This window comes from Manis javanica, chromosome 7, assembly GCF_040802235.1.
Source record: "Manis javanica isolate MJ-LG chromosome 7, MJ_LKY, whole genome shotgun sequence".
In the NCBI taxonomy this organism is placed as follows: Eukaryota; Metazoa; Chordata; class Mammalia; order Pholidota; family Manidae; genus Manis; species Manis javanica.
In genome coordinates, this window is record NC_133162.1 from 30,369,920 (window position 1) to 30,393,707 (window position 23,788).

Genomic DNA, 23,788 nt, shown 5'->3' on the forward strand with positions numbered 1-23,788 from the left:
TCTTAAGGACCCATGTGATTATATTGGATCTACCTAGATAACCTAGGATAATCTCCCTATTGCAAGGTCTTTACCTTAATCACACAAGTAAAGTCCCTTCTACCAAGTAAGATAACATATCTCTGTAAAGGATTTGGAGAGCACAGATTGTTCAGACTTTAGAGATAAAACAGGAGTACAGTCTCCTTGTTGTAATTCAGCTTGGTACAAGTTCTAAGTATTAGACTCCTTCAAACATTCTCTATTTTTACTCTTCCTTTCTTTCATATAGCTCTGACTTTCAGCTGCTCATCCTTGTGGTTTTGGTTCTTGTTTTGCTACTTTTACCTTTGTTTCCAGGCAAGTGTGAACACTCTTTGAGTGAACTCTGTTGCTCTCTAAAGGAGAGAAAGAATGTCTTTTGGAAATTTATATCTTAGATCTCTTTTCTTCAGATGTGGGTCACAGCCGTTGTCCTGTGGGCTCCTGCTTCACTTACTTTGGCTGATTCAGATGACAATGGCTGATTGGTCTGTGTGTTCATCACGTAGTCTGAGGTCCCTTTTGTACTCCAGATTTGTTCTTGTGTTATGTTGTGCCTTTTTGTTGTTCTCAGGCTTCTTTGGGTGGACTTTTTACCTCCTAATCCTCAGAGTCTACGTGCCTCATTCTGTTTTCTTTGTATTTTTTTCCTAAAATTCCTCTTAATTATTTTTACTTCTATCTCTATACTATTATCAGTTCATTTGACCCAGTCTGGTTTTATCTCTCCCCAACACAATCATACCATCTTTTCTTAGGACTTACGTGTATACAATTAAGGCCAGTCAGTTCCCCTTTTATGAGGGAAGTCCTTTTGTTGATTCCCTATAAACTGTAAAACCTTAAGACCCTCAGATTTTCATTTAAACCCATCTGCTCTGGCTCCCTTTTTGGATGTCTCTTCAGCTCCTAGTATCTTTTTGGTGCAGAAGTTTGCCTGTCTTGTTTGTTTTTAGTGAAGTTTATAGAATAGGTGGGTGGGCTTTGTCATATTCTTGTTTGGAGGAAATTTCCTTTGGTGTTGAGCTCTGTTTATAGTTTACCAAGGTAAAAATTAAACTGTAGATACCAGAATGTCTTTGTCATGAGACTCTTTCTAAAACTTTATTATGAAGTTTTTTAAATATTGAGAAAAGTTGAGAGTAAATAGTGAGCACTCATATAACTCTCAGCTTCAACAAATGTTACCATTTGTCATATATACCTTATCTCTATATATTCATGTTTTTTTTTGCTGAACCACTGTCAGTAAATTGCAGACATCATAACACTTCACCCCCAAATACTTAAGCATGCACCTCCTAAGAACAAGAATATTCTCCCAAAGTCACAGAGTACCATTATCACATATAAAAAAAACGAACAAGAATTTCAGATTAGCTAATAGTCAGTACATATTCAAATTTTCCCAGTTGTCCTAAGAGTATATTTCATAGCTGTTTTTTTAAAAATAAGCTAATAGAGTTTATGTATTGCTTTTGATCATTATGAAACTTTAATCTGGAATGATTACTATGCTTTTTCTTCATGTTATTGATTTGTTGAAGCATTTGGGCCAATTATGTTGTAGCATATTCCACATTCTAAATTTGTCTCATTGTTTTCTCAAGGTTATTTAACTTGTTCCTTTTTTATCTTTCTTTGTAGTTCCTATGAACTACAAGTTAGGTCCAGAGGCTTGATTAGATTCTGGTTCAGCACTTTTTGCAAAGATTCATGAGTGATGTTTGTGTACAAACATTGCGTCATATTGCATCACATTAGAAGGCACAGAGTGTCAGGTTGTCTCACACTTAGTGATGATAATTTTGCTGACTACCACATCTCTCACTGGTAAAGGTCCATGTGTCCCTTTGCAATTAGTAGGTTACCTTCAGGGTGATTACCAAATGTAATGGCTTTAACATCCACTGATTATCCTGATTATAATTATATTGGGCACTACAAAACAGTGATTTTTAATTCTATTATTTAATCTTTATTAGCTGAACTTCCTTGGAGAAAAGCTTTCCTTTTCTCTGTCTTACTCTCTTTTTTATGAATATCTCTGTAAACTCATAGATATTTAGTTATTCAAAGTGTTAGTTGATTTCAGTTGTAATTTTTATATTCACATTGCCCCAAATTTGGCCAATGATAGTCCCGGCAAGCTGCTTCTTGCTGTGTCATTTTGACAGGACTCCACTACTCTTTGATTGTTTCCTTCCTGGCATACAATGCCCCAGCTCACTTTGTATTTAACTCTACTCTGGGCCTGGAATCAATTATTTTCTTCAAGGTTTCTTTATGTGACTCGTTTTTCTGGGGTGTCATTGCTTCTAGGCTCTTTGAGGCAAGGAAGTAGATACATTTTTTTAAAAAGAAGTCATCAGTTCATATTAATATTTCCAATTCCTATTTAACATTACAGATCTATCTTCTTGACTTCTTTTGCTTTATACATGTATCTTTTTTCTTACATTACAAATTCCAGATTTTAATAGCATTTATGTTATTTGGTTTATCATGCAATATACATAAGTTTCAAAATAATACAACTTTTACTAACAATAAACCTATATAAATAAATCTGCTGATGGAAGTTTAAGATCTCCTTACAGCCCACTACCCTTTTCTCTTGAATATACATCTTAGTAGGGATGTATAGTCAGAATACAGTTTCCTTTCTCTTTATCAATTTGGTATACAGATACATTCATTTATTTTCCTTTTTGTGTTTAGTTGTAGGGTTTGCCTTTTTTCCTTTTGGATTTAATTTTATTTTTTGATTCCGTTCAAGATTTTGAATCATGGTTCAAAAGTCAAAACTACACAAAAAGGTATACTTAGAGGAGTCTCAGTCCTTTCCCTAACATTTTAATTATCTCCTTGTTTATCCTCTGTTTCTTTTTGTAAAGACAAATAAAGGTATATGTGTATGTATATTCTTATTTGCTCTTTTTTTTTTTTTATCCCATTTGGCTTTCTGGAGCTTTATTGATTGATTAAGTGGCTTGCATCTCTACAAGGCCACCACTCATTTTTAAAAAAAATTAAAGTATCATTAATATACAATCGTATGTTGGTTTCAAATGTACATCACAGTGGTTCATCAGTCTCTGTGATCAACTTCTATTGTGATTATGAATTATTGTGCCCTTTTATCCCCCTCCCGTCTACCTTGGTAACACTAGTCACTTCTCAGTGTCTGTGAGTCTAATGCTGTTTTGTTCCTTCTGTTTTCCTTTGTTTTTATACTCCCCAAATAAGTGATATCATATGGTATTTGTCTTTCTCTGCCTGGCTTATTTCACTGAGCATAATGCCCTCTAGCTCCATTCATGTTGTTGCACATGGTAAGATTTCTTTTCTCTCTATGGCTGAATAATATTCCATTGTGTATATGTACCCACCTCTTCTTTATACATTCATCTACTGATGGACACTTAGGTTGTTCCATGTCTTGACTATTGCAAACAGCACAGCAATAAACATAGGGGAGCAATTCCCTTGTTTCTTACACAGATACTTTATATACTGCTGCATAACTTTTCTCAACAATGGATCCTGGAAATCACTCATATCAGTTTATAAAGTGTTTTCCTTCCTTCCTTCCTTCCTTCCCCTGCTTCCTCCCTCCTTTCTTTCATTTTTAATGACTGCATTGTACTGTGTTGTATAAAGTTCATTCAATCAGTTCCCCTTTAATGGACATTTTGGTTGTGTCTAATCTTCCGATTAATCTTATCCAATTATGTTTTATATTTTTGGAGTTATATCTTCAGGATGGATTTCCAAAAGTGAGATTTCTGGATTAAAGGATAAATGTAAACATAATTTTCTTTAGATTCTTTTCCATAGTGGTTGTATTATTTTGTACTGTTACTAGGACTGTATCAGGGTAGTTGTCACAGGATTCTGTGTGATTCTTCCTTGTCTATTGTCACCCCATAGTAATTCTAAATGGTATTTTCTGTATAATGATTCTAAAATGTGATGTAGGAACCACTTGTAATTTGTAAGGACTTTTGGGGTGGTTTTTGTCAAATACAAGCATTACTACAAATGTCTATATTTTTGTTTCTGGCTCATTTGAGGATATACATGACATATTTTATTTTTTAAACTTCAGTAGTATCATCTCACAGTTTTCCTGTCATATTTCTTGAGATATATTTTTGGTGAAAAGGAAATAAGCTATGGAATAGGGTATTTTGAGGAACTTTTGTTTTTTAAATAACCTGCCAGTCAAATCATTTTGAGAACCATTGTCCTTGTAGCCTGAAAAGAATTTTAGATACTGCTAACCATTTGTTCTTGATTTTCTTTTATATCCTGCTCAGGCTCCTGTTTACATCCGGGAATGTGCCAGATTGCACTACTTGGGCTCCAGAACTCAAGCATCAAAGGTGAGAATAGGAAAGTGCTCTTAGCCCAAACAAGGATAGAATTAATTAAGAGTAGTGGGTTTTAAAACAAAGTATGAAATTAAAGTAAAGCCATGGAAAATAAAATATTTTTAGTGTTCAAAATTGTCTAGTCATTTTGAAGTAAGGGAAAAGACTGAGAAGAAAGTTATATGTTGAAGTAAAAATACCCCTACATACAGTTTTCTTGTCTCATTTCAGAGTTGCTCCTCTGGTGGATGGTATCTTTTACATATGAATTATAGACCAGGTGTCTAGGTTTTTCCTAAAGCCTTTGTGCATTCCTATAAGGATATGATATAAGTAATCTGTAAATGTCAAATGTCTTAAATATTTTACAGTAAGAAAAGTATAGTTTTATGCAATACATTCTTATTTCATGTTTGGTGATAAGTCCATCAAATGTCTAAAAACTTGAGACCACATGAGCTTAGAAAGCAAATGTGTGCTTTTTAACAAGGTTACATATGACTTTTGAGGTTTGAAAGTGAGAAGTTAAAAAACTTCACAAGCACTTTTTGAAGATTTTGGTGATTTTTGGTTTACATTTAGTCTGCCTTGGTTAGAACCTTAAGCTGTCATGTTATGTTTATTTTTTTCTGCTCCTGTTTGTTTCTGCCTCTCATTTAGCAAAAAATTTGGTGTGACCAGGAAAACAGTATTTGATTTCCGCTAGCTTAACTGAAGTGTGGTTTTTCTTAGAGAGCTGTTTTTATTCCTCTACCACTGTTGTGTAGTTATCACATCTTGTTGTCACATGGAAAAGAGTACCAGCTGCGAACCAGTACACCTGGTCTCCAGGATGGTCTGTCACTTTAGTATCTAGATGACTTCAAAGTTTTGGCCTAACTTCAATTTTTCTTCTGTCAAATGGAAATGATGATACTTTCTCTACTTACCTTATATGATAACAGTGAGAATTACATGAGATTAAAAGATACTTTGAAAACTGAACTCTTCATATAAATATAATTTTTGGTAAGTAATATTCTAAATGAACATAAGCTAGCTTTCTAGGCAGGAGAGTGGGCTATTAATATAGTCTATAATTATAGGTTTCTCTTTATCTGGTAATAGTATTTAGATTTTTCTTGTTGCTAGATACCATGTTCTGCACTTCTCCCCCTTTTTTATTCCAGGATTGTGGACATCTGAACACAAACTGGCAGAATATATTCATTCACTTTTCTTTTAAATTTTTTCTAGGATGATCTTGATCTGATAGCTTCATGTCATACTAAGGCCTCCCAACAGGCAAAATCTCAGAAATGGAACCAGGTAGATTCCAGTTCTCAGCAGGAAGAAACCCAGCAGCATACAGAAGAGGCCCTGAGAGAGCTATTCCAACACGTTCACAATATGCCAGAGTCAGCAAAGAAGAAACAGCTTATTAGACAGGTGCTTGAAGACAGGGAAACAATGACGGGAATTTAGGACTGGGATTGAGGTTATGGACTCACTAGGGAATATTGTTAAGAATCTCATTTAATTTTTGGTTCTTATTGGCCCAAGCTTGGCTCAGCCAAGAAGGCAAACTTGTCTATGGAATCTCAGTGGTGATCTCTATATTATGCCTTACTAGATAGAGCAAGAGTGGAGACTCTTGAATTTCTAGAGTTAAACAGAAGGATCCAAGTGTGGTGAGTTTGTTTAATTCTGGTTGTGTACCAAGTGTGCTGAGAGAGAATCAGGAGTTACATTGTTCCAGAGTTTAAACCCTTCAGATTTTCTTGGCAAATAATTTGCTGTCTCTGGATTCAGTTTTCTTGTTAGTAAAAGTGTAATTGTAATGTGCATGTTTCATGGTTGTAAAAATTAGAGTTATCGATGTAAAGTGGTTGGCACAGCAGAGCAAAAGCAGTAGATCTTATTAATGGGTGATTTGCAGTTAGAAAACACTATAAATCAAGAGCCTCATTTGATGCTAGAAAGTAGGATTTCTAGTGACTTTGTTTATTTTGGAGCTATGGGATCAAAATCAGGTCTCTGATTTGCCATTCTGAGACTCAAATTGTAGCCTGAGTAAATCCTGATGACTTAGTTTTTTTCTCAGAAGATTAATTTTATCTCAGTCCCTCTTGAACTTTAGCTGAACAGGCAAGATCAGCCTCTTGACTTCTTCAACTGAGACCTTCTTGAGGAAAGTCTGTGTTTTTTTTTTTTTTCATACCTTATCTCAAGCGTAGGACCAGATATAAACGAGTGCTCAGAAAATGTTGAACTGAGCAATTTTAATAGTTGACAGAGTACTTTAAGAGAAGTTTTCATTGTACTTTGAAGTTGCTTTGAGATTTAGCAAATTATGCTGACTGGAATTTTAGAGGGTGTTGGCTGAATTTAACTGCAGATTCAAAGCAGAGTAGTGATTTAATTCTTGGCAGAAACCAAGCAGTTCACGTAGGGCAAGTGTAATGACTTTTCTCATCAGCAACGCTGAGGGTTAAAGATAATAACAAAGGAAAAATGAAGATTATTTTTGTTCTTTTTAGAAAAATAGGAAATTATAGAGAAAAAGCAGAAGAAAATAAATCGGTCACCCCATTAGTGTTTAAATTTGGGGTGTTTCTTTCAGTGTTTTTCCTATGGATATATTTTTATATAGTCATGATCAACCACATACTTTTTTAAAATATATTTTTTATCGAAGTATAGTTGATATACAATATTATATTGGTTTCAAGTATACAATGTAGTGATTTATGCATACTTTCTTTTTTCTTTCCCATTTTCAATAAATATTACAGCATAAGCATCTTCTCATGTATGCTTGCAAACTCTTTGTCATTTCTTTCTTTTGAGGTACTTCCTTTTTTTTTTTTATTTTGCTATTGGTAATGTACATGAGCAATATTATGGTTACTAGACTCCCCCTATTATCAAGTCTCCACCACATACCCCATTGTCATTTCTTTTTGAAGTAACTATAATATTACTATTTCCTAATTTTTTCTTCATGATTATAAAAATAATGAATACTCACTAAGAAATATTGAAACCTCCAGAAGAGTGTAAAGAAAAAAATCACTTATGCTCATGCAGAGATAACTGCTGCTAACATTTGGGAGTTTTCCTTCTAGTGTTTATTTCTGTGAATATGTGTTTCACATTTTCTTTCTTTTGCTTAATTATCATAATATGTATTCAGTTTTTTATAGTCTTACCCTTTTCATTGAACATTATATCATGAACATTTTTTATGTCATTAACAGGCTGTCAGACATTTTTAATGGTTGCATAATATTTCATTACATATAACCTAATCTATATACAGTGTGCCTACTTTTGGACATATTAGGTCATATTTTAGTTTATAAATTTTTGTTCATGAGTTTTTTCATTGCAGGTTATTTCATAGAAATAGCATGACCAAAGGGTATGCACTTTTTTTAGATGATACATCTAAGATATAGATCCCTTTTAATATACAGGTCTTTCCTTTATCCCCCAGCCCCCTTTCCCCCCTGAAAAACTGCCAAAGTTTATTTGTTGGAATAAAATTTTAAATTTTAAATAATTTATATTTAGAGAAAAATTGCAAAGATAGTATGGAGAATTCTCACATACCCTTCACACCTTTCCCCTTAATGTTGACATTGTTGAAACTAAGAAATTAACATTGGTACATTTCTATTTTTTTTATTGAAGTATAGTTGATATACAATCTTATATTGATTTAAAATATACAACATAGTGGTTTAACAGTTAGCCTGTATTATTAAATCCTCACTTCCACCAGTGCAGTTACTGTCTCTTAACACAGATGTTACAGAATCATTGACTATATTCTCCATGCTGTACATTACTATTAACATTACAGACTTCATTCATATTTTACCAGTTTTTAAACTAATATCCGTTTCTGTTCCAGGACCCAATCCAGGTTACCACATGCATTTACACATACATGTACACACATTCTCATTCTTTCTCTTTTTCCCTTGTTTGTTTCCATATTCAGGATTTTGCTGATTCTACCCCTGTGGGGTTATTTAACATGTTCCTCAGTCTTTTTGTATTTGCTATCAATTAGTAGTTCAATCTAATTTTAAATACTTGATCTGAATTGCAGTTAGATTTTTTTTTGTAAGAACAGTGCTGTGTATTTGTCAGTACAGTAGTTCCCCCTTCTCCACAGGGAATACATTCCAAGACTTCCAGTGGATGCCTGAAAACTGTGGATAGTACTCTCTCTATATTACATTTTTTCCTATACATACATACATATGATAACATTTAATTTATAAATTAGGCACAATAAGAGATTAACAAAACAGAACAATTATAACAATATACTAAAGTTAGGTAAATATAGTCTCTCTCTCTCAAAATATCTTACTGTACTGTATTCACCCTTCTTGATTTGAGATGATAAACATTCCTGGGTGATGAGATGAAGTGAGGTGAATGACAGGCATTGTGAGCCAGCGTTAGGCTACCATTGACCCAATGATATGTCAGAAAGAGAATCAGCTTCTGGACCTTGGTTGACTGTGGGTAACTGAAAGCATGGAAAGCAAAACTACAGATATGGGGGGACTACTGTATGCATTTTTAAAGGCTCTGGATACACATTGCTAAATAATTTCCCAGAAAATTTTACCAATTTATGCTCCCATTAGCTGTATACAAGAGAGCCCACCTTACTGCACCCGGCCAACATTACTAGGAATGATGGGGTTTTACTTGTTCCAATATGTTCAGGAGGAATACTTACTAGCTAAGATCTTTAGAGGTGCTTAAATTTTCTGTCTGCTGAGGTAATCAACTTTGAGAACTTCTTGATACCTGTACATAAAAAAAAATGTCATTTTTTAAAAACCTCCAGAAATGAACCTGAACTGATAAAAATTTACAAAATTGTAATTCAGATATTTAAAAACTATTGTTAGAAAAGGCAGAAGAGTAGAAGACTCAGATACTGTATTATTTTTTAACTGGGGAGTGAATGGGTGCTAAAACATTCAGTGAGCCTATAACAAGGCTTTAGGTCTTCCCTTTTTCCACTTCAGATGCTTCTGATCAGCTGATATTGAAAGAATTGACAAATTTGTATTCCGATGAATTTCCTCTGATGATATTGCTGGCAAGCCATCATGGTAGATACCCATTTTCAGAGTCAGTAACTTTTTAATTCTGTGTACAATTTATGTTAAATGAAGGACTGTTTTAGGTTGTGCTAGTTACTCTGTGCAAGATACTTTATGCAAAAAATCTTTATTACTAGCTGGAAATCCTGGGCATGCTACATAAGTCTCCATTTCCTTGTCTGTAAAATGGCAATAATAATTTCAACCTCATATTACTTATGAAATAAGGAAAATGAAGTGCAGGACCCCTCAGGGTAATTTAATAAATTTTGACATCTTTTTGCATCATTTCTGTCTTTGTGATTTGCTTGCTGACCTGCTAATTCATCTATGCACAGACTTACTTATTCCTGGACTTTTCTGGGTATTTACATTTAGGACTTTATAGCTTTCTCTTCATGGGAGAATAGTAGTAAAATATCCTCCTTGTTTTCTTTTAGTTTAATAAGCAGTCTGTGACCCAAACACCAGGGCGAGAATCCTCTACTCCCCCGGTACAGAAGAGGGCCCGTTCACGTTCCTTCAGTGGCCTTATTAAGGTGGGTGTGCTGTGCTGTTATTTTCAGCAATGATTTTGAGAAGAAAATATAGCATTCTGTTTGTCTTATTTTTAAATTTTATTTATTTACTTCTTTTTAATTGAAATATATTTGATATGCAGTATTATATTGGTTTTGGGTGTACAACATAGTAATTTCCCAGTTATGTACATTACAAAATTTTCATCATAATAAGTATAGTTACCATCTGTCAATATGCAGAGATATTACAATTTCATTTATTATATTCCCTCTTCTGTACTTGTGAAATCATGATATTTATCTTTTTTTGTCTGACTTATTTCACTTAGCATAATACCCTTTAGGTCCATCCATGTTGTCACAAATGGCAAGATTTCTTTATTTTCTATGGCTGAGGAATATTCCATTGTATATGTGTGCCTCATCTTTGCCTGTTCATCTATCAGTGGACACTTAGGTTTCTTCCTTATCTTAGTTATTGTAAATAATGAAGTGATAAACATAGGAGTGCTTATATCATTTTGAATTAGTGATTTTGTTTGCTTTGGGTAATTCCCAGAAGTGGAATTACTGGGTCATATGGCATTTCTATTTATTTTTTTTGGAAACCTCCATACTGTTGGCTGCACCAGTTTACAAAACCCCCACCAATGGTGCACAAGTATTCCCTTTTCTCCACCTCCTTGCAATCACTTGTTGTTTCTTGTCTTTTTGATGTCAGCCATTCTGACTGGTGTGAGGTGATACCTTATTGTAGTTTTGATGGCATTTTCCTGATGACTATTGATGTTGAGCATCTTCTCATGTGTCTGTTGGCCATCTGTATGTGGTCTGATTTTTCGTATATCTAACAGTTTTCTTCTACTTTTTGGGATCTAATAAGAATTTATTTATAAGGGAATAAGGATAGAATTTGGAAAATCTTGTATTTTCCAAAGTATTTTGCTGTGTTTCACATCAAAGAGGGGGCTCTATGTTGGAGAACAGAGGAGTAACAGAAACAGAGGAATTCCTTCTGAGGAATTCCTGAGCAGTGTAGAGAGTCTCCTGCTTCAGGACATGCTTTTTGCTACACACTTCATTGTGCAATTTGCAAAAGCTATGGACAAATGAGGGAGTTGCCAGAGACTTAAGGATTGTTAGAAAATGGATTTTAAATAGGCTGGTGAATTTTAGGTACTTAAAGTATTTGTAAGCTTAATATTTTGATCAGTTGTTATAATATCTTCCTTTGTATCAATTAATTAAAATCTTGTTTTAAAAACAAATACAAAATGTACTTCTGTGCTGTTGCTACCATCACCGTTTGCAGATTGAATTTATGTGTCTTCATGGATGACCTGAACTTGTAGTTAAGGGATATTGCCTCCAGGCGGCAGTAGATTGCTCAGCTACCGGGTTCAAATTGCCAGGCGTACACTGAAGCAAGGTTTTAACTAACTTCGAGAGAGATTAAGCACTGTTCTCTTGTTTTTCTTTATTAAAGTCTGTTAACCTGGCAATATTAAGGAGCTCTTTTAATTTGCTTGAAATTAAAAATTGTTCCTTAAAAAATAAAAATCTTTTAAGTTTTTTTTTTTAAAGCTGTACTTGTTAGCTGTTGCTTCTTCACCTAACCATGCTTTTGGACCTAGTTATTATCATTATTAAAAGGTTAGAATTCACTCTCAATCCTGATCCACTGGGATAAATAGCTTTTGAGACATTAGTCTTGCTTAACATCAAAATATCCTTTGTTGCCAACAGAGTAAAAAGGTAACCCACAGAATGGGACAGAATATTTATATAATATATATCTGATAAAGAGTTAATATCCAGAATGTATAAAATGGGCAAAGGACTTAAATAGACATTTCTTCAAAGAAGATATAGAAATGGCCAATAAACACATGAAAAGATGCTCAATATGACTTATTAAGGAAATGCAAATAAAACAGTAATGAAATACCACTTCACACCCACTGGGATAGCTTATTAAAAAGTAAACAGAAAACAACAAGTGTTGGTAAGAGAAATTGGAGCCTTTGTGCATTGTTGATGGGAATATAAAATGGTGCAATTGTTATGGAAAGCAGTATGGTGATTCTTCAAAAAATTAAATACAGAATTACTTTATGATCCAGCAATTCAACTTCTGGAGATATACCCCAAAGAATTAAAAGCAAGGACGTGAACAGATATTTGTATACCCAAGTTTGTAGCAGCATTATTCACAATAGCCAAAAGGTGGAAGCCATCCAGGTATCCACTGATGGATGAATGGACAAAAAAAATGTGGTACAGACATGTAACAGAATATTATTCATGCACAAAAAAGAAGGAAATTCTGACACATGATATAGCATGGGTAAAGCCAGAAAACATTATGTTAAGTGAAACAAACCAGATACAAAAGAACAAATATTGTATGACCTCCCTTATATGAGGTACCCAGAGTAGTCAAATTCATAGAGACAGAATGTAGAATGGTGGTTGTCAGGGCTGGGAATATGGAGGAAATTAGGAGTTAGTGTTTAATGGGTACACAGTTTCTGTTTATAGAGATGAAAAAGTCCTGGAGATGGATGGTGGTGGTAGCTGCAAACCATGTGAATATATTTCATGCCACTGAACTGTACACTTAAAAATGGTTAACATGGTAAATTTTTGTGATGTATATTTTGCCACAACTTCAATTTTGCCACAACTTTAGAAGTGCATTCACCTGTTAGATGTGTCTGGTTAAGTGAGCACTGTCTCAGTTCATTTTGCTTGGAAGTCAGTCATTCTGCCACTTCCCTGTCATTGAGAGGACTGATAACAAGAAAAGTCATTAGTTGAATAAGTGTTTCTCTATGTGTTAGTCAAACAAATGTTTCTTAAACTGAAGCTAGGTGGTGTAGTTTTATTTTCTTCATGAGTTCGCCTACAGTTGGCTCTAGATGTATTGCTAATTGTTGCTGGAAATGTAAATATATAGTGTCTTTTTGGCAGCTGTCCACTTCTTTACTGAGAGAGAATTTAGAAATTTGAATTATAAAAGAGATTATAATCCTATCAGGACAAGACATTTAGAACAATAATTTTAAATACAAGTGCTTACAAATTTTAGAACAAAAGGGTTTTCATTATAAATGAAGAGACTTTTGAGCTAATAAAAGATGTAGGCTTCTGCTCAATAGCAATGGAGTACTGAAATGTCTTTCTAAAGGTTGATTGGAAGCTTTATAGCCTCCTGGCATCCCCAGTCCCACTTACTTTGAGGTGATAGCTAACTTCTGGAAGGAAGATGTACTGGTCTTATTTTTCCAGCATTTCTGTGTTTAGCTATTTGATTTATGTTCTGCTTTAATTCCCTCCCTCACACCCACCTTTTTTGGCTAGACTTTTTCCTCCAGAATTCCTCTCATGTAAATAATTTGTTACATCAGAATATTCTGAATATTGCTGCTAATATTTATATTGTAGAGTTTAATGTTCTAGCTTTAATATGTTCCTTTTTGGGATTCAAATTTATTCTCTAAGGAGTAAAAAAGGAAGATTTCTCCAAAGACAGTTGAATTGTCACTGTCAGCTTTTACCATCGGTTTACATCAGCTTCTAAGCTGTTCAGAGGTGAAAGCGCATTTAGTCTTGCTCTGAATATCAGTATAGTCATGTGACCCTCTTAAGAACACCTGTACTGTCTTGTGGTTATATTAGAAACTTGGAGATTTTCTCCGAATTTTCTAATCTTGTGTTTTAGAGTGTACCTAGCAGTAGTATCCTTTAGTGGGGAGGGGAGGAAGGGATTCTTAACAGCTGCCAGAGATGACATGTCTTTGGGGAAAAAAGTTTTATTGGTAAGTAACTGGTGTTTGTTTTATGCCTCAAAACCACACTGTAATTGGCCTGCATTAGCTAGTTTAAATCAACTGCAAAGTTGCTTCTAACGTTTCAGCCCTTTTAAATGTAGAGGAACAGTGACCACCTAAAGAAAGGCAGTGATTCAGGGTTTCTGTGACATGCTTTGGGCTCCCTTGTATAAGATGAGATTTTTTTAAACTAAGAAACTGTAGTTTTGAAGGCCAGTATAGCTATAATATAGATATAGTAGATGTTTATAAATTGAAGTATTTTCTCTTTCTAAATCAGCGGAAGGTCCTGGGAAATCAGATGATGTCAGAAAAGAAAAACAAGTCCCCTACTCCAGAGTCTGTAGCCATTGGTGACATGAAGAGAGCCAGCAAAGAAAATATGAACTTAGTAAGACACTGTTCTTTGGACTTTCTCTTTGTATGTGTACATTAATAGAAAGGAGAGAAATTGATATACTGTCATCTGTTTTACTGTGTTTCTCTGGGCCGTTCAACTATGCCTTTTTCTCAAGCCTTCCATTTATGCTGAGTGTCAACAAATGCATTTTTAGTTCAAGGAGGATATAGCCAGTCATATGCAGAGATGAAAAATACAGTGAGATAGCTCCATAAACAAAGTATTGGAGTTAGCACTTCTTAGTGGAAGGCGCTCTAGGGCAGGTAACATTTGAGCAAGACCTCCCGGGCACTGCACTGTCTGTGGGGCAGTCCTTCAAGGTGTCCCAGGCATGGTTACTTACTTAAGCCAACAATAAAATCAGTTAAGATTAATGGTATAAGTACATTGGTCTCAGCAAAACGCTTTACATTGAAATTGAAGAAATAAATAATTACTCTCAGTAAAGTCTGTCTATAGGAATTGACAGAACATTTAAGACACTATAAAATTTTCTTGTTACAGTTATTTTCTGGTTCTCCAGCTGAAATGATGACACCAACAAGACTGAAATGGTCTGAGGGAAAGAAAGAGGGGAAGAAAGGTATTATACTTACTCTCTGTTCGTACTGAATGTAATTCCTTTGTGCATCTAATCAGTCCTTAGCATTTTTTTGAATTCTCAGTGTAGTATGGTTATGGTCAGAAGTGATGTAACATTCAAGACTTTGTCCTTGCCCTCGAGTTCACTTAGCAGATGGTTATTGATCATCTACTCAGCACTGTCCCAGGTACTGAGGCATAGAGCTTTGAACACAGACCGGCAGGGACCCTGCATTCTTGGACAAATGGGACACATGTGAAAATATCTTCAGAATATTTGTTAAGCAAATTAAATGCAAGAGTAAATTAATTTGTGAGCCAAGTCTGGAAGTGCTGAGAATATGCTCAATAAACATGGACCAATTGTGTTCCTTTTTGGTGTAGACTTTAGCCTTTTTTATCAGTGAAGCTTTTCAGATAAATGGCACATGCTGAAGGACCCTGGAAATCAGATTATACAACGCGTTTTTGAGGACATTTAGGATGAAAAGGATTATTTAATGCTGGGACTGCTGGTTGCCCCAGGCTCTTCTGGCAAAGGCAGCGGCTGCTGTGTTTTCCTCTGTAGAAGCCACATGGTTTGCTAGATAGAAGGCCTAGGGGCTTTGTAGTTAGACTTGATTTGAGCCATCTCTGGCTTGGGAAAAACATTTTCTCTCTGAGCCTGTTTCCTCCTCTGCAAATGAGGACAATAGTTAGTTATGTCTAGCTCACAGATTTTTTTAAATTAAAGTATCACTGATATACAATCTTATGAAGGTTTCACATGAACAACATTGTGGTTTCAGCATTCACCCATATTATCAAGTCCTCACCCCCACCACCCCCGCAATTGCAGTCTCTGTCAGCGCAGTGAGATGCTATAGTGGCTCACAAATTTCTAATGAGGATCAACTAGAAAATGTTTTGGAAGCACTTGTAATTGTTAAAGCATTAATGAGTTGTAATGATTTTGACTTAAGAAAACTGGGTGAGGCTTGGACTTGTTTTATAAGGCTTGTGTTGCATATGGAGTGATCTCTGGCTTGACATACTCATTTTCCCACATGAGCAGAATTACAGTTTGAGACATCAACAGCAGAGAGAGAACAAAAATCTAATGCTTATGGGTAAATCTTTATTCTTTTCTAGAAAATTAGATTTCAGTATATTCTCCTTACTTATTCTTGAATGAATTATCTGAACTCTCTTTTCTTTCTAACTTGCTTTTGACTTCTGGTCTGGGCTGTCTGACTGAGGATAGTTTGGTGTTTGAGTTATGTGTGTCTAAATATTTCTACCTGTACAACCATGGGTCAAAACCAAGCATAAGTTATTTTTGAAGAATATATTGTTTTGTATCAGTTATACCCTTTTGTCACTTTCATTTTTGGGGATAATCAAGAAATAATAAGTCTTTTCTATTGTGACAACCTTATTTTTGGAAGAGAGAAGTACACTAAAAAAGTAAACCAGTTGAATATTTTACCAAGATGCTTTAGAGCAGGGATTCTTGGGCTGTTATCTGTGGGCCTCCAGAGGGCTCTAATAAAGTTTCTGGCATTGTTGATGTCATTTTATGCATAGGTGCTTATGTGCATTTTTCCAGAGGAGAGGACAAATAGTTTTTATTAGATGCTCAAAAACGTTAGTGATTCAGAAAAATAGTGGCCTAATTATGATTAGCACACATAATGTAGAGGGGTCACAGTGAAGGCATTATAGCATGGAGAAGACAAGTAGTGACTCTGTAGCATCTTACTACTTGATGGACAGTGACTGCAATGGGATGTGTCGGGGGGACTTGATAATATGGATGAATGTTGTAACCACAGTGTTGCTCATGTGAAACCTTCATAAGATTATATATCAGTGATACCTTATTAAAAGAAAGAAAGAAAAGAAAAAGAAAAGTAGTGGCCAATAGATAATGAATGCCTTCTATTGGATTAGGCAATAACATTTCCACTTTACTCTCTCCCTGGTCACTTCTTCTATCTTGAAAAGCCTTCTTTGGCTGTCACAATGCTACACTATTCTAGTTCTCCTGTCTGCAGTGGCTTGCTTTTGCTGGCCTATCCCTCCACCTCTTTTCTACTGTGACAGTCTTAAGTTCTTGGCTTGCCTTAGCAGCTTGGTCTGCTTCCACAGCTCAGTTCTGCTCTCTGTATGATAACTGCTCCCAAGCCTGCACCTTCACATCTTAATTCTCTTCCATTCTCCAAGCCCACAGATCCAAATACCTGCTGTCCATTTCTTTTACATGGTGAATATAACCCTAAAAATTTTTTATGATTTTATAAAAGGAACAAATATTTTTTTGAAGAAGATAATGCAGTTTTATTGTCATCATCAAGAGCATACTCCAAAAAGACACTTATTTAATGTTTCTTCACCTGGCAGTACTGACATTTGGGGTCATATAATTCTTTGCTGTGGGGGCTGCCTGGTACATTGTGTAATATTTAGCAGCATCTCTGGTCTCTACCCATTAGATGCCATTAGCACCCTAACTCCAGTTGTGACAACCAAAACTATCTTCCAACATTACCAAGTATCCCCTGGGGTACAAAATAAGAACTGCTGACTGTACACCTACTTCTCAATGAGCATCTCTTTCAGGAGTCATAGTCTTACCTGCTCTTCAAAGCCCAGCCGAAACCTCACCTCTGCTTTGAAAGTTTCTTTGGCTAACCCAGCCAGATGGACCTTTGCCTTTGAGCTCTTACTGATGCTACTAAAATGCTGACATTTAATCTGATTTATTGTAGTTATTTACTTCATGTGTATAATTTTATCTCTGTAGCTAGTTTCTCTTCTGGAAGTCAAGGACTAGACTTACAGTGTATTTGTGGACTCCTGTCTTCTGTTTTCTTCCCCCCAGTAATGACAGTGCCTGCATCTAGTAGGCATTTAGTAAATGAGAGGTGAGAGGAGTAGTGGTGGCAAAAACGTGAGCTCTGCGTTCAGTTAGGCTTGGGTTCACTTCCCAGCGCTGCTGTTTAATAAAGCTAAAATTGGGGCAACTTAACTTGTGTAGGTTTTGGATTCTTCACCTGTGAAATGACAAGAACATTATCTCATGCACAGATTGTTGTGAACATAAGTGACATAATGTACAAGAAGAACTCTAAGCAGCTCCTGGCACAAAATAAACACTTAGTAAAGTGGTAGCTGTTATTGCCATTAATATAATTTAATGAACTGAGATTCGGGCAAGTGGACAAAGTGACATGTACTTGGTAGAGAGTCATAAATTCTCAGTTAAATACTTTAAAATCACACTTTGTAGAAAATATTAAGTAAAGATTCTCCAGCTTTTAGGTTGGATGTTTGCAAAAAGAAATAGTTATCGACATACTTAATGCTCTTATTCTCTTTCAACCTAGGATTTCTTTGAAGGATCCGAGATCTCCTGTTGTCTACCCAGAATTTTCTCTTCAGTGGGCCGGGTGTCATTACCGCTTATTCAGAAGCTAGGACTTGCAACTTGCCTGCTGCATTTTGAATTGCGAATGTCAGCTAATACTGTGACTCGACTGACACCTCTAACCCTGCTTACTGGATGGTGGCTGCACACTCCGCCTTCTAGAGTGCTGGCTACTCTCACTTGCTCTTTTTTTTTTTTTTTTTGTTAATATTATGGAGAAACCACTAACTACCCAACCAGCTCAGAGCACAGGAAAGGGGCAGAGCCAGGCAGGCTCCAGTGCTCATTCCATTTATTTATTTAGGCAGATTATATTTTTTAAAAGTATGAAATTTGTGTTCAACTGCTGGTGATTTAAAAAGTACTGTAATTCTAATGGATTTAATGTTATTTTTAAGTGTTTTGGAGCTTTTCTCTGTTTTGACAGTATTGGGGGGATGTTTTGGTTGTTTCTTGTTTATTTCTAATTTGTTTATTTTTTTAAAAATTATCTCTTGGATGGGTAATCTAAATGGGCTCTAAGCCAGATATTTTCCCGCTTTTTCACCTTACGCTTTGGGAATACTCTTTCTGTTGTCAGGCTGTATTCCTCAATACCTTCTTTGTGTCCAAAGAATTTATAGCTTTCCTGGAATATTTTATTATTTATTAGGCCGAGATTGTATTGAAAAATGGAGAATTCAGAATGATACAATATTTTAACAAAGGTCAGTGGTTAAGCTGTGTCCCTTCCTTTCTCTCTCTCTTCCCCTTTCCTCAGCAATACCAAAATACTTGTGTGTTTGCTGACCTTGCTTCTTTCCTTCAGTTTTTTCTTGCTAAAACATTTCTGGTGCTGGTATTTCTGTGCCAAATCAAGTTGTGACTCAAGGAAGATCACCAACAGCTGAATAGGGGTTTGCTGAAATACCTGTATGTAGTGGGAGCTCTGGAGTGTGACTAGGCAGGGGCCGGCTGGCTTTATGTCTGGGATGACTGTGTATGGGTGGGATTCTATTGCATCCTTCTAGAGGATCATGTGTGCAGCCTACACCATCTCCTGAGAGCAAGCTGGAGTCAGAAGAAGGAAGTGAGCATCAGCTTCTGCAGGACTGAGTGGATTTAAAAGCGAGAATGTTCTCATTTGGAAGCATTTGTGGCTTACTGCACTGCTCCTCTCTTTGTCAGAATGGGCACAGGGGGTAGTTTGGAGACAGGCTGAAGCTTTGACTGGGTTGGGAATGTTCACATGTGTTTGAGGTGAGCAATGGCATGGCTTTGATCTAGTGTAAATACTCTGCCCGAGAGCAGCACACGGCAGGCAAGAAGGTTTGGTTTGTGCCCGCTCTGTTAAACTGTGTGACTGTTCTCACCCTGTGTACTGGAGCCGCATCAGGCCTCTTTGGGGAAGCCGTTGCCCAGCAAAATATGATTTGCTGACTACTTTTAAACTGTTGAAAATGCTGTGTTATTGCTGAAACGAAAGTTGACTCTTCGGGAGCGCAGTTTGGATTTGAGTCCGTGTGTCACAGTCTTCTCTTCCATACTTTCTGTTTGTTTAATAGCAGTAGTGAGGAAAAATGTAGTTTGGCCTTTCAACTTGATAGACTGTGAACAATAGATGGTTAGAAGTACAAACCTGCTTAAAGCCCCTTTCTCTCGTGCAGTTTTATGTCACTCTTAAAAATACATATTAGCAAAATCATTTGAGTAGGTTTCTATTTGACTTTTTTTCTTAGTGAGAAAAAATAGAATTCCTTGTGCCAACTATCAGTGAATTCAAACAGAGGTCCTTTTGGTAGGACCAGACTGAGTAGTATTCTCCGTTAACTCTATGCTTCCTTCTTTATTCCTCTAAGTGTTTCATCCTAGACTGGTGTGGTCTGTTGAACATACGGTCTGGTATCAAGTATAGAGAGCAGAGCAGTGACCTGATACCTCCTTGTCGTGTTCATTCTGTGACTCTCCTTGAGGGAGGTAACTGAGATGTGGGAGACATTTTGGTTGAATGGAGTTGGTAACCAGGGCTAAATGCTTGTCACATGCACATGCTTTTATATAGCTTGCCCCTTTGGGCAGTTTATGTGTGTATTTGGGTATGTTTGTTTCATTTATTTATTAAATATGCCATCCCTTGCTTTAAGGGTATGGTAAGTCATTTTTTTAAATACAAGCTGTGATCTAGTTGGAATCCAAATTTGAGAAAGAAACAGCATAACCTTTTGCCTTAATAATGTATAACTGTTCTAATCCTATGGAATCGTATGGACAGAACTCAGAGACAAAAACCCTCTATCATTTGCCACAGAAAGGTACTGTCTCCCATTCACCCTTGTGGGCAGGTATTTTTGAGCCAGTATTTAACATTTTTAAAATCTTTAAGATGTTTTTTTTAATCTGTTTTGTTATGTTTATTTTTCACATTGGAGCAATCTCTTTGGAAATGCCTCTTCTTATGGCTTTTGAAATTTCATTTCTTTCTGGGGTCAGTAGCAGTGGATTTTGATTGTGGTGTCCATGTGGGGCAGAGTATCAGTACCACAGCACAGCAGCAAAATGCAGCCCTTCTCCTTGATTGACACCTGCACGCGGGGAGCTGTGCTGGAGTGTCAGTGCAACCATAGGCACTGGAGCATCCGACCTTCACAGGGTAGACCTCTGTGTTGGGACCAGGGAAGCTGCTTGAAAAGTTCCACTGTAGCAGGGGGAGAGGATTAGGAGATACTGATTGCACCTGGTAGTTAATAAGTTATAACTGAAGCCAGCATTGATGGTCCTCAAGCTCTTTACCCTGAATGTCCTTGCAGAGTCGGGCAGGAGTGGCAACAGAGCACCCTTGGGGAATGGAGTAGTGTAGGGCTGCTGACTGAGGTGACCACTGGGTGCTCAGAGGGGGTGGTGGTGTTGGCCTGTAGTGAAGCCAGATGATCCCAGAGGGTCAGAGCTAAGCCGTTCTCTCCTCCCAAATGGAGATGTTTCTATTCGGCTTCCCTCACAGGAGCCTAAATGGGGACATGGTTTAAAGTCCTGCCTTCTAGGAGAACCTGTGGTCATCGGGACTCTGCCCCACTATCCCTAGCCATGTGGCCATGTGTGACTGGGGAAGGGTCCTGTGGGAGCTGACTTCTCTAGACCTTATTCTTACCTCGTAAGGGCTCTGTGGATGTTGAAGCTGACGGCTCGCATCCTGCAGTCTTTCTTGGTAGAACTCCTTTTCCCAGAGAAAGCCTCGTCCCTGCCCTGCTCTACCTTGAAGACTTTGTACTGAAGATAGGACCTTGATCCAAACCTGGATACCAACATTTGGCAGGATTGCCCTGGAATTTGAGAAAGATTTGGGTTCCTACGATGCACAAGCTTTTCAAACCAGTGGTAATTAACCCTAAGATTCAACTACAGAAAAGCTGGCTTTCCTAGGCTGCTAATGCTGAGATCTCTCCCCCAACAGAGAGCTGATGGTGGGGCTAGTGAGGAGGTGGAGAGCATAATAGTCTAAGTGGTTGGGTTACCATGGAAACTGGAGTGTGCGAGGCCACAGCCTGTGCTGAAGAGCCATTGAGCACTCCCCCAGATACGTTTGGGCCCGGCAGAACCTGACGGGAGAAAAACTCCTGCCCCACATCTTTCTTCATGGCAGAGGTTGCCTTTGTACCATCCCTGAGCTTGCTCATCAAGAGAAACAGGATTCTTAACTGGTTCACCATTTCTTATTTTTCATTCCTATTTGACTGTATTTCATATATATATGTAACTGTAAAGAAACAATCATATATATTGTCTTTTATATTCATGTAATACTCTGAAATTAAATTTCTTTTGTTTCATGTCTGTAGATTTTGCTCTCTAAATTCACATTTTGACTGATGGATGATTTTAAAGAGAGGTTGCCTCTCCCACCCCCAATCCACCCTGACAGAGAGGTTGCCACTTGTTCTGAGGAGTATCAGTCTCTAAGAATAGCACCTCTTTGGTTTGTTTTTCAGCTGGGTAGGTGGGGTCAGGCGGAATGGGGCTTTTGACTGATAGGAAATGGGATTGGAAACTCTAGGCATTCTGGGCTTCCTGATTTCTTGTGGCCGAGTCCACAATGCTTTGAACAGATTTCAGTTTCTCATGTAATCTTATTTCCTTGTTTAAAAATAAGGAGTGATAGTTACAGTAACAGTAAAAACCAAATGACATTTTCATCTTGGGCAGCAAGTTACAGTGTTTAGAGAACTCTGGTTGAAATGTTTCTGCCACTTACTGTATTTGTGACATTGGGTATCCCTCCTCTTCTGTAAGGTGGGGATAATGGTACCTTGCTTCAATAATACCATGCTTTCAGATGTAGAGGCTTAGCATTAAAGGTTTTAGTCTGGGGTCTGTGGTTATATTTCAGGACATCATTTTCCATTGTAAAATTTTATGTACATTTGAATTTTTCTAAGGGAGAGATTTCATAGCTTCCACAAGAATCCCAGAGGAGTCTGTAACCATGAAAATACTGAGAACCATTAGCCTTACATAGTGCCTGGCAGATGGCTAGTATTCATTAAATGTTAATTCTCTCTGTGCCAAGAATAAATTTTATAATCAGCAGGTTATTGGTGCTGACATAGTTATTTTTGATAACAAAGGAGTTCCTTAAATCTGAACTAGAAGTAAACACTCTTCAGTTGTCTGTACACCATTGCCTGTCCGTGCACTCCCTACGTGCTGCTCAGAACCTTCTCTCCTCATCCCCAGGACCAACTCGCATTATTTTCTCTAAAGAAAGGAGCCATGTCTGTTCCTGGAAAGTGAAGAATGGAGAGACTCTTACAGATAGTACATGAGAAACAGAGTAATGCAAAAGAAAAAAAGAAGGGGTGGAGGGGATAAGAGTTAAAACAGGAGGAAGATCAAAATGCCTAGTACAGTGCTGAGCATGTAATCATTAATAATTGAATCATAGAAAGGAATGAAGAAGTGAGCATGTGTTAAACAGCAGAAAGGGATGATGGGAAAAAAAATGGGAGGTCTTTCTCGGTCTCTTCCTCCCAGGCCAGTTCTGTGACCATTGTGCCCTGTGGTGGCCTGCCTACCTTTTGATCCTACCTACATACCTGAATGAGAAACATCTTGGGATGGGATAGGTGAAGATGCCTGAACTCCATCCAGGCTAAAGGACCAGGGTGTGGAGTACATCATGTTTGTTTGGATGCTTTTAAGACCTAGCCTCTTAATTTTCTCTTAAAATAAAAAACAAAAAACAAAGAATTCAGTTGAGTGATAGCCAAGTCTTGGTCCAAGTTAATTATTAAAATCTTAATGTTTATCAGCAGCATCCAGTCCCCAAATCCTGAGAGTCTTCCACCTTGGAACCAGGATGAAGGTTAGCAGAAGGGGCCTTTGGTGTCATTGCTAGCTTTCTCCTTTTATTCCTGGAAATTAGCCTTTAAAAATTTTTCATTGGTACCGAGGACTGCTAAATTCAGTTGAACCATACCTATGGGCAACAGAGAGGAAGCAGACTGTTTAAAAACTATGCTTGCAAAAGCCATTCCTCAACGCCAGTGTATAGATGTG

At 36.9% G+C, this 23,788-nt stretch overlaps 1 protein-coding gene across 2 annotated transcripts in view; it reads left to right on the top strand.

Moving 5' to 3' along the window:
- Positions 1–22,070, top strand: part of ARHGAP19 (Rho GTPase activating protein 19) — an 85,548-nt gene extending 63,478 nt beyond the window's left edge. For both annotated transcript variants that reach the window (XM_073240602.1, XM_073240603.1), the window contains exons 7-12: positions 4,344–4,409; positions 5,634–5,825; positions 9,955–10,053; positions 14,149–14,259; positions 14,773–14,851; positions 18,219–22,070. In XM_073240602.1, the coding sequence (XP_073096703.1) occupies positions 4,344–4,409; positions 5,634–5,825; positions 9,955–10,053; positions 14,149–14,259; positions 14,773–14,851; positions 18,219–18,229 (558 nt within the window). In that variant the 3' untranslated portion in view covers positions 18,230–22,070. The remainder of the gene's footprint in view (positions 1–4,343; positions 4,410–5,633; positions 5,826–9,954; positions 10,054–14,148; positions 14,260–14,772; positions 14,852–18,218) is intronic.
- The last annotated feature ends 1,718 nt before the right edge of the window (positions 22,071–23,788 follow it).